Source organism: Rana temporaria, chromosome 7, assembly GCF_905171775.1.
Source record: "Rana temporaria chromosome 7, aRanTem1.1, whole genome shotgun sequence".
In the NCBI taxonomy this organism is placed as follows: Eukaryota; Metazoa; Chordata; class Amphibia; order Anura; family Ranidae; genus Rana; species Rana temporaria.
This window is the reverse complement of record NC_053495.1, coordinates 173,502,336-173,513,670: the sequence shown is the minus strand read 5'-3', so window position 1 is coordinate 173,513,670 and position 11,335 is coordinate 173,502,336. Positions and strand designations below refer to the sequence as shown.

General features: G+C 45.3%; 1 protein-coding gene across 1 annotated transcript in view; it reads left to right on the top strand.

The window, feature by feature from the left end:
* The first annotated feature begins 2,448 nt into the window (after window positions 1-2,448).
* The window catches only part of RNF11 (ring finger protein 11), a 91,311-nt gene continuing 82,424 nt past the window's right edge, over window positions 2,449-11,335 (top strand). The window contains exon 1 of the mRNA XM_040360505.1: window positions 2,449-2,559. Within this exon, the coding sequence (XP_040216439.1) occupies window positions 2,464-2,559 (96 nt within the window). The 5' untranslated portion in view covers window positions 2,449-2,463. The remainder of the gene's footprint in view (window positions 2,560-11,335) is intronic.

The window sequence follows — 11,335 nt, the reverse complement described above, 5'->3', positions numbered from 1 at the left end:
GCGGTGGCGGTAAAGCGCAGCTATTTTTAGTAGCGCATTACCATCTGAATTGCCCTCGGGTTTTTACACTGGAGAAATCATAGTTTAGAAATAGAACATGTCTGATCGTCTGTGTGGAACTCCGATAGAGAAAAAAACACACATGCTCATAAGTCGACGCATGCTCGGAAGCATTGAACTTCATTTTTCTCGGCTCGTCGTAGTGTTTTACGTCACCGCGTCCAATTTGCATAGCAGGAGATTGTGACCGGCTCTTTATGGAGCTGGTACACACATCTCTGCAGCGGCTCCGGTGTGAATTGCACAAGAGTCCTGTGCTTCCTTTGGTCCATTGCAGGTCCGAATTCATCCCAAAATTCGGGCTGAAATCGGACCTGAAATGGTGAATGGAGACGCTCCGGACTCCTTATCCCACATTTTGGGTGGTCACCAGTAGAGGAAAAGAAGAGAAATCCTCCAATAGTGATACTAGTTCTGGTGACAACCAGAGATTCCCTAATTTTGGAAGGACAAACAAACTGATAGAGGTATGACACTCCCTTATGCCTTGTACACACGATCGGAATTTCCAATGAAAAAAGTCAGACGGAATTTTTTCATCAGATATTCCAACCGTGTGAGGGCCACATCTGACTTTTTTAATTGGAGTTTAGAAATAGAACATGTTTTATTTTTTTCCTATCGGAAATTCCGATCGTCTGTGTGGAACTCCGATGGAGAAAAAAAACACACATGCTCAGAATCCAGTCGACGCATGCTCGGAAGCATTGAACTTAATTTTTCTCGGCTCGTCGTAGTGTTTTACGTCACCGCGTTTTGGACGGTCCGAATTTGGTCTGTGTCATGGATATGTGGATATGTGTTCATTAGAGGCCTGACCCTCTTTCTGGCTGTCTTTTATCACCTTCCTCCCTGTATGGCTCCACCTTAGGCCATCCCAGGAAGCCTATATTCACCACTGCACTGCTAGTCTGCTTTGCTGTTCAACCTTTGTTTGTAGCTTGTTCCCGTCTGCAGTGTGTTACGTTTACCTTCCTGTGTACCGACCTTGGCTCGTCTCTGACTTCTCCTGTTTGCCTGTTTCCCTGACCCTTGGCCTGTTCCTTGATTACCCTTGTCTGCCTGTTGCCCCGACCTCGACTTACCCATCACTATCGCTTGTCCTGGTTGCTGCTTCCCCTCTCTCCCTGCGGAGCGTGACCTTGGGGACCCCAGGGGTCGCGACCTGGATCCAGCTGCGGCAAAGGCCATCCTCACCACCAGAGGCTCTGGTGAACACAAAGCTGGGTCTTAGACTCCGCGCCCTGGGGAATCTTGGGCTCACGCTTCCTCTCTGATCGCAGCAGTCGGCCACAGGGTTCACTACCCTGTGGTGCATCCCAGACCCCAACGGGGTGCACTTGTCACCTGGCCACAGGTGACCTGACAGTCTGACAGTGTGTATGCAAGACAGCTTGAATGGAATTCCGATGGAAAATTAGATCGGATTTTATCCCATCAGAAATTTTGATCGTGTGTACAGGGCATTACTCTAACTAAATTGAAAACAAAAGTTTGGCCTTTAGTTCCAATTTTTGGTAAATCATAAAACAGAGTTTAGGCTCTTTCATACAGGTGGGCGGTAAAAAAAAGGTGGCTGAACGGCAGATTTATCGCCCCCCTGGCCGCCCACCCAGATCCTAAAAATACAGCCTGATATGGACACATGCAGCGGCCACAATGCTTTTCTTCACAGCTGTGGCATTTCTAACTCAGGCCACAGAGTTTGACAGGCATCACCACCTGCCAAACTCACCCATTGAGACCCATGGGGCCACTGTAACTACAAACTAAATGCAGTCCTGCAATGTAAAATTGGCATGTGGCAAGCAAAAAAAAAAAAGTATAAACAAAACAAACCTGAAAAACTGGTACCAGGAGACAGCAATAGTGCCTCCTGAACACCTGTCAGATGCTCCTTTACAGCCCTATGAAAAGTGATTCACTGCTGATCACTTTTCAGAGGGTGGTAAGCTTACCAAAAAATCTGACAAGTAAAAGGTATGACTTTGAGGGAAGACACTGACCTCTCTGAGACTATGTGCTATCTTGGAGGGATTTACTCATGTATAGTATGCCCAATAGGATTCGGTGTCTTCTATCCCTGCACAGCACTTGGTCTTCCAAAGTCCATCCGGATAGATAAGAATAAAGAAAATAGTCTTCCGCCTGTTCAGTAGCCTTTAGAAATAAAAGAGAATAGAAAGCATTCTTTGTGGAAAGCCATCAAAATGTTCCAACAGAATGTGTGGTCATAACGGCAACATTCCAGCTGCTCCAGCCGCTCAACTGATTCCTACAGTGATAGATCAGTGAGAAGGGGAGACGTGAAGTTCCCGAAGGATTCTGTGCTATTTCCTATAAAGAAAAAAAACACAGGGGTGTCCCATAAGTACCCCCAGGGTACAGACTTCAGAGGGAAAAATGGGGACCTGTTGCACCAAGTGCTGCACTTTGGGTGATGCGGATGAAGACCCTCTCCTACATGAGTCCCAGTTCCATATGGAGGATCAGGAGCCGGTAAGTGAGCGGTGCTCATGTTACGGAATTTTTTTTTTTAAATCTCCCTGACTTTGTGCTGTGAAATTAAAATGTGTCCCCATTGAAATTTTCTAGGTCTCTGGTGCCCAACCTTTGGCACTTTTTTTTGTTGCCCTTGGGGCCCCTGCAGGCACTAAACTGTGTTTTCCTTTTTCACAGTTATAATAGTTATCTCTAGCAAACTTGTGTAAGGTTTCTACAGTCCATGGCTCTCTTGACGCATGTTTCTAGTTTCCAACAACTTCTATATTACATACAGTCTGACAGTCTCCTGAAGCATGCAAACAGACTCTATCCATCGCTTGTATCATGTGCGCAGTTTGTGAGCATCTCTTGTATCATGTAAACAGTCTCTAACCGTCACTTGTATCATGTCTGTAGTCCCTACCCATCTCTTGTATCATGTCTGTAGTCTCTAACCATCTCTTTTATCATGTCCGCAGTTTGTGAGCATCTCTTGTATCATGTCAACAGTCTCTAACCATCACTTGCATTATGACTGTAGTCTCTACCCATCTCTTGTATCATGTCAAAAGTCTAACCGTCACTTGTATCATGACTGTAGTCTCTACCCATCTCTTTTATCATGTCCGCAGTTTGTGAGCATCTCTTGTATCATGTCAAAAGTCTCTAACCGTCACTTGTATGGTGACTGTAGTCTCTACCCATCTCTTGTATCATGTCTGTAGTCTCTACCCATCTCTTTTATCATGTCCGCAGTTTGTGAGCATCTCTTGTAGAGCTGCACAATTAATCGCCAAGAATCGTTATCGCGATCTTTTTCCCGCTGCAATTCTTGACACAGGGTTTCACAATCTTTGACATGAAAAGAATTTTCTCTCTGCAATTTGGTATGCAAATAATTTCCTCTCTACTCTCAGCCAAAAGTCAAAGTCTGGGCAGTCTGCCAAGTTTTGAAAACATTCTTTATCAGTGGAAAGTTAAGTCTAAACATTGTATCACATCAAAGGAATAAACTTCTGTATGTAAATTAGGGAATGTTTAACCACTTAAACACCAAACCTTTTTCTGACAGCTCTTTTCAAGTTAAAATCATTATTTTCTTTGCTAGAAAATTACTTAGAATCCCAAAACATTATATATTTTTTTAGTAGAGACCCTAGAGAATAAAATGGTGGTTGTTGCAATATTTTATGTTGGACTGTATTTGTGCAGCAGTCTTTTTAAATGCAATTTTTTGAGAAAAAATTACTTTAATGAATTAAAAAAAACTAGCCAGTAAAGTTAGCCCATATTTTTTTTTTTTTTTTTTGTATAAATGTAAAAGATTTTACGCCATGAGAATCGTGATCTTCATTCTAAGCAAAAAAATCGTGATTCTAATTTTGGCCAGAATCATGCAGCTCTAATTCTCTTGTATCATGTCAACAGTCTCCAAGCATCACTTGTATCATGTCTGTAGTCTCTAACCATCTCTTGTATCATGTCAAAAGTCTCTACCCATCTCTTTTATCATCATGTCCACAGGTTGTGAGCATCTCGTTTATCATGTCAACAGTCTCCAACCATCACTTGTATCATGTCTGTAGTCTCTACCCATCTCTTGCATCATATCCACAGTCTCTGACCATCTCTTTTATCATGTCAACAGTCTCCAACCATCTCTTGTATCATGTCCACTTTTTTGACCATCTCTTGCATCATTTCCACAGTCTCTGACCATCTCTTGTACCCTTCCCATAGTCTTTGACTTTCGTGTGTCCATAGCTCCCAACTCTCTCGGATTTCGAGGGACTGTCCCTAATTTGGAACAAAGTCCCTCTGTCAATATTTCCTCCTCATTTGTCCCTCATTTTGATCTGATCTACAGTATAGAGTTGTATATAAAACAGGGCTGTGGAGTCAGTAGATAAATGTTCCGACTCCGACTCCTCAGTTTTATGTACTTCCGACTCCGACTCCCCGACTCCGACTCCTCTGTATTAATATGCAAATGTATTTTATACATTCCTTGAGGGAAAGAAACGCAACCTACCACAGGACTACTGGCTGGGAAGCCAACAGTCTACTGTATTGCACAGTTTAAGCAAAAGACAAACACAATGAAAACAACGTTTTTTATTCTAAAACATGATTTTCCTAGGAAAATCCCATAGTCATGTTTAAAGCGGTAGTTCACCCTCCTTCACCCCATTATTCCATTACTTTCGGCATCGTAGCGCGAGCTACGGTATGCCGGTCTTAAATTTTTAATCCCCGTACTCACTGTGCTATTGTTGATTGAAGAATCCGACTCCCGCGGGGAATGGGCGTGCCTATGGAGAGGGAGGATGATTGACGGCCGGCTCTGGCACGTCACGCTCCCCGAAGACAGCCGGAGTAGGTCTCGGCTATTCACAGCGCCTGCGCACAGGCTATGCGCAGGCGCCGTGAATAGCCAAGCCTATTTCGGCTATTTCCGGAGAAGCGTGACGTGCCAGGGCCGGCCGTCAATCACCTTCTCTCACCATAGGAACGCCCATTCCCCGGATTCTTCAATCAACGATAGCACGGTGAGTACGGGCATAAAAAATGTAAGACCGGCATACCGTAGCTCGCGCTACGATGCCGAATTTAATTGTCTAATAAAAAAAAACTTTTTTTTTTTTTTTAACAGGGCGAACCCCCGCTTTAAAGTTTAAGCTAACAATCGGAGTTTACAAGTTTTTATAGCCTTAGCTAAATGACAGCAGTTTTTCCAATGGTTTACAGCTTCAGTCTTGAACTATTGGCCCTCCATTCCCTTCACTTATACAAGTGTCTCACTCTCTAGTCCTGCAAAAAAACATATTTACTTAATCCCTTATCAGTGAGAGGCTAGGTTACACATGGACGCTGCGTTCCCTATAAAAGCAGAACACAACACTATGGAAAGTATAAGTATTGCAGCTCCTAATTGTGCGTTGCGTGCCATATAGCGAAGCACATGAAAAGCATGCTTCTTCACGGTCACTTAACGTGTTCGTTTTGCGGTTACGTGAGGTACTGCATGCATTGGTCTTTATTCTTACTGTAGAGAAGTCATTAATTATAACTTTTTGTGAATTGGGACATTTAAACTTGCTTTTTTTTTTTTTAATTCCAATCTAAATTTAGTAGGAGTCGGTGCATTGTTTGCCGACTCCGACTCCAGGTACCCAAAATTTCCCCCGACTCCGACTCCACAGCCCTGATATAAAATGCATCATTTATCCTTCAAAAAGTGTTTCCCAGTCCTAAACCTTTCTTTCGATTTCTAAATGACTGCATTTTTGAATTTCAAAAGCCAATATAAAGTAGTAGTGGTAAAAAAGCCTTCCTGCCCAGGCCAATTTTTAGCTTTCAGCGCTGTCGCACTTTGAATGACAATGGCTCAGTCATGCTACAATGTACCCATATGACATTTTTATAATTTTTTCCACACAAATAGCGCTTTGCTTTGGTAGTATTTAAGGGGGTTGTAAAGGTTTGTTTTTTATTTTCTAAATAGGTTCCTTTAAGCTAGTGCATTGTTGGTTCACTTACCTTTTCCTTCGACTTCCCTTCTAAACGTTTTTTTCCTTTGTCTGAATTTATCACTTCCTGTTTCTCCTCAGTAAACTTGCCACCATCATCCGAGCGGTGGTTAGTCAGCCAGAACAGCTTACTGAACAGCTTACTGAGGAGCAACAGGAAGTGAGAAATTCAAAGAAAAAAAACATTTAGACAGGAAATAGAAGGAAAAGGTAAGTGAATAGCTTAAAGGAACCTATTTAGAAAATAAAAAACAAACCTTTACAACCCCTTTAATCACTGCTGGGTTTTTTATTTTTTGCTAAACAAACAAAAAAGACAGATTTTTTTTAAAAAACAAAACATAATTTTGTTATAACATTTTGCAAACAGGTCATTTTTCTCCTTCACTGATAGGCTACACTGATGGGCACTAAAGAGGCGACACTGATAGGTGGCACGGAGAGGTGGCACAGATGGGCACTATTAGCCGACACTGATGGGCACCGATAGGCAGCACTGATGATGAGGCACTGATTGGCAGCACTGGTGGGCGCTGATAGATAGCACTGATTAGCAGCACATGCAGTTGCTAAGGGGAACGAAGTCCCTCGAATCCCTCTAACAGAAGCCGCTGCGATAGCGCGGGGGGTGTGGCAGGGGGTGTGGCAGGGAGGTTCATCGTCCTATGCCTGCTTACTCTCATGACAGCAATTAGCTGCCATTTCATTGTTCCTCCACCAAAAATAAAGTGGCGTGCAATGAATAAAAAGTTCTTCAGGATATTCGACATCAATGCAATATTCTGCCAATTTTTTACACCCACTTCGGTGCGCCAGCACCACAACTGTGATCATAAAGGGCGCTACCAGAGGCTGCGGCCACAATACATAGGCACAAACACACAAATACCACCCACTGAACACACCTCTTTCAGGTCTTTCAGGTGAATAGGGCTGCTCTGCATTGCACACAGTTGTGGTGCACTAGTGCAGGGTTCAATGAGATAAAGCCGGGAGTGAGGAATCGATACAACACCTTTTCACCACCTGTCTAGGCTCGAAGCTTATTAGAGCCTCTAATCACCTGGTTAAACCCCCCCCCCCCCCCCCCCATTGGAATCCATTGATCCGGCGTCCCTGTATTTAGATCAGGGGGCCAGATGCAAACACCTCTACACATCTTAGCAGCAGCCCTGTTCAACATCTTGCTGGGACTTGTGGTGCCACAACAGTGATCATAGGAGCTCACAATCTAACAGATGAACACAATGTCATGACAGGTACCAGTGGCCTGGGTCAGACATGCTGAGACTTGAAATTACACAAGAGGAGGACTGATTGTCAGATGAAGCCCAGGTATGGCAGCCCAGGTCTCTTTTGGGGTAAAGGAACTATATTATAGGTACCAGCAGACCACTGCAAAACCTTGCTGGCACTTTCTCCACACAGACTTCCTGTGTCTGGGATCTCTATGCCAAGGTCACCAACCCAAGAGCTGCGGGCAGGCAGTCTGGCATCCACCATGATATAAAGATAATACAGGGGGCCACATTCCATCATACAGCTCCCTAAGGGGCCCCCCAAGGTGGTCATTAATTCCCAATTGCTGGATCGCCGCTACCCTACCATACTTACCCCATCCAGGTCACGGCTTCATCCCTGCATTTCCTCCCGAGTCCTGGCGGTTGCTTCTCCTCCCAGCCAATCAAGAGTCCTAAAATGGCGGCCAATTGGGTCTTAGGACTCCCAGCCAATCGGGTCTCAGGACCTGCTTACTGATTGGCTGGGGGGGGGACAGGAAGACATTAGCGAATATTAATTTGCTCATGTCGCCTGCCCGACTATACCCGAGTGTACTGCGCTCGGTATATGTCGGCGCAGTGGTTCGAACACAGTGCGGGAAGCGGGGATCGAGCGGGGAGGACACCACGATGGCCGTAGAAGGACGCCGGACCGGACGAGGCCGCCGATGGACGACGGGCAGGAAGCGATGGACGACGGGCAAGACACCGGCGAGGGGCATCCAAACTGTAAGTATTTTTTTTTTTCCAGGAATTTTCCTTCAAGTTTGGGGGTGCGCGCTATACGCTGGGGCGCGTTATAGCAAGATAAATATGGTACAAGTTTCAACAACACTGTGGTAGTAAGTCTTAGGCCTTGTACACACGGTCGGACCAAACCGATGTGACTGGTCCGTCGGACCGTTTTCATCGGTTCACCGCTGAAGTGGCCTGATGGTCTGATGTGCGTACACACCATCGTTCCAAAAACCGATCGGGTCAGAACGCGGTGACGTCAAACACACGACGTGCTGAATAAAACAAAGTTCAAGGCTTCCAAGCATGCGTCGACTTGATTCTGAGCATGCGCGGGTTTTGAACCGATGCTTTTCTGTACTAACCATCGGTTTGGACCAATCGGGCAGCGGTCCATCGGTTCGGTTTTGAAGCATGTTTTAAAATTTTGGACCGAAGGACAACAGACCGATGGGCTATACACACCGTCGGTTTGGTCCGATGAAACTGAACTTCGGTTCATTCTCATCGGTTCGGTCCAACCGTGTGTACGGGGCCTAAGTGTAAGAGTGTATCAAGCAACAGTGGGCGGCTGCCCTGCTCACCACACTGGGCCTGGAAGAACTGGAAACCTCCGCTCCGGCTGTCCCTGGATCCTGCTTTCAGTCAGCACAAGCACGCCGCTTAGCTTCACAGGATGGCTGGAACACGCAGATGTCTCTGGATCCTTCTTGATCTCGTCCCTCTATCTCTTCAGCTCAGGGATGTGACACAGGATCGCTGGATGTTCTTCCCCACAGTCTTTTAGGCCCCGCTCTCTGGATCACCTCCTCACAGCTCCCTGTAGACAGGCCACACGTCCAGAAGACCCAAGATGGCCACAACAGGGCCTTTTATCTCCTACCCAGCATGCACTTCAGCCCTGAGGGTTCATGGGTGGGTTATTTGCATAATATCTCACCATGTTCTTGAAAAATGAAAATAAATGAAGTCCATTTCACGTTTTTGCCACTAGATGGTGCCAAATACCAATTTATCACATTAGTCATGGATTAATACAAGTATAACATTTGAGAAGCAAAAATGCCCACGCTACACATAAAATGTGCTTCAATATTCACTGTGAGGAAAAGTGTTTCTCAAATGAGACGGCAATTTGTGACAAGTGCTCCCTTCACCAGCTCACCTCCTTCCTAGACCCAAATTCTCAGGGATGGATGGGCAGGAAGTCGGGTAAGGGCAAGATGGCCCCCACTCGACTCTATGCCCTTAGAGGACCGGAGCAACGTTTAACCACTTGCAGATGGGCTAACGCTGATCTACGTTGGCAGAATGGCACAGCTGCGCAAAGCAACGGACCTGTACGTCGCTTTGAATTTGCGAGCACGCGCACTGCCGGCGGCACGCCCATTGCGTGCTCCGTGACCGTGCCCGCAGGAACCACTGACTCGATTTGTCCGCCAGGTGCCCGCTGTCGTGTCACAGAGCTGCAGAACTGGGAGATGCCTATGTAAACAAGGCATTTCCCTGTTCTGCCTAGTGAGAGGACAGTGATCTACTGCTCTCTGTCATCGGGAGCAGTGATTACTGTCGTGTCACTTGTAGCCCAGCCCCCACAGAGTTAGAATCACTCCCTAGGACACACTTAACCCCTTCATCGCCCCTAGTGTTTAACTCCTTCTCTGTCAGTGTAATTTACACAGTAACAGTGCATTTTTATAGCACTAATCGCTGTATAAATGACAATGTTTCCAAAATTAGCGTCAAAGGTGTCCGATGTGTCCGCCATAATGTCGCAGTCACGATAAAAATCGATGATCGCCGCCATTCCTAATAAAAAAAATTAATAATAAAAATGATATAAAACTATCCCCTATTTTGTAGACGCTATAACTTTTGCGCAATCGGCCTAAACTGAGAAATAAATGTGTTTTTATATATATTTTTGGGGGGTATTTATTATAGTAACAAATATTGCTTTTTTTTCAAAATGTATGCTGTTTTTTTGTTTATAGCGCAAAAAATAAAAACCGCAGGGGTGATCAAATACCACCAAAAGAAAGGGATGTTTACATTCCTTGTAATAGGAATATAAGTGATCAAATCCTTTTTTTTTTCATAGACAGTGTAAAAAAAACAAAATAAAGTAAAATAAATAAGAGTTTTAGTTTTTAAAGCCCCCACATCCCTCAAAGCTCACGCCCAAAAGCGAACGCATACGTAAGTCACGCCCACATATGTGAACGGTGTTCAAACCACACATGTGAGGAAGTGCAATAATTCTAGCTTAAAGCGGAGTTCCACTCATTTTTTCGTTTATTAAAAGTCAGCAGCTACAAAAAGTGTAGCTGCTGACTTTTAATAAACAGACACTTACCTGCCCCGAGGTCCACCGATTCGGGCGCCCGAAGCCTTGCCAGACCTCCTCATGGTGGGTATAGAGGGGAGACCTCCTCATGGTGGTTATTGAAGTGAGACCTCCTCATGGTGGGTATAGAAGTGAGACCTCCTCTTGGTGGGTATAGAGGGGAGACCTCCTTATGGTGGGTATGGAAGTGAGACCTCCTCATGGTGAGTATAGAAGTGAGACCTCCTCATAGTGGGTATAGAAGTGAGACCCCCCCTCATGGTGGGTATAGAATAGGGTGACCAGACATCCCCAGTTTCAGGGGACAGTCCCCTGATTGAGGACACTGTCCCCAGACCAAGTCTGTCCCTGGTTTTGTCCACAGATTGGATTTAATAAGGGGCAGGGGCAATTTCAAAGACAGTGGCCCAGATTCACTTAGGGAGTGCGTATTTGTGAGCGGGCGTAACGTATCCTATTTACGCTACGCCTCTGCAACTTTGACAGGCAAGTGCAGTATTCACAAAGCAAAGTTGCGGCAGCGTATCGTAAATAGGCCGGCGTAAGCCCGCCTAATTCAAATGTGGAACATGTGGGCGTGTTTTATGTTAATTTATTGTGACACCACGTAAATGACGCTTTTTACGAACGGCGCATGCGCCGTCCGTGAAAGTATCCCAGTGCGCATGCTCCAAATTAACCAGCAAAAAGCCAATGCTTTCAAAGTGAACGTAAATGACGCACAGCCCTATTCGCGAACGACTTACGCAAATGACGTAATCGACGGAAAATTCGACGCTGGCCCTACGTCCATACTTAACATTGGCTGCGCCTCATATAGCAGGGGTAACTTTACGCCGGAAAAAGCCTAACGTAAACGGCGTATCAGTTCTGCGACGGGCGGGCGTACGTTCGTGAAT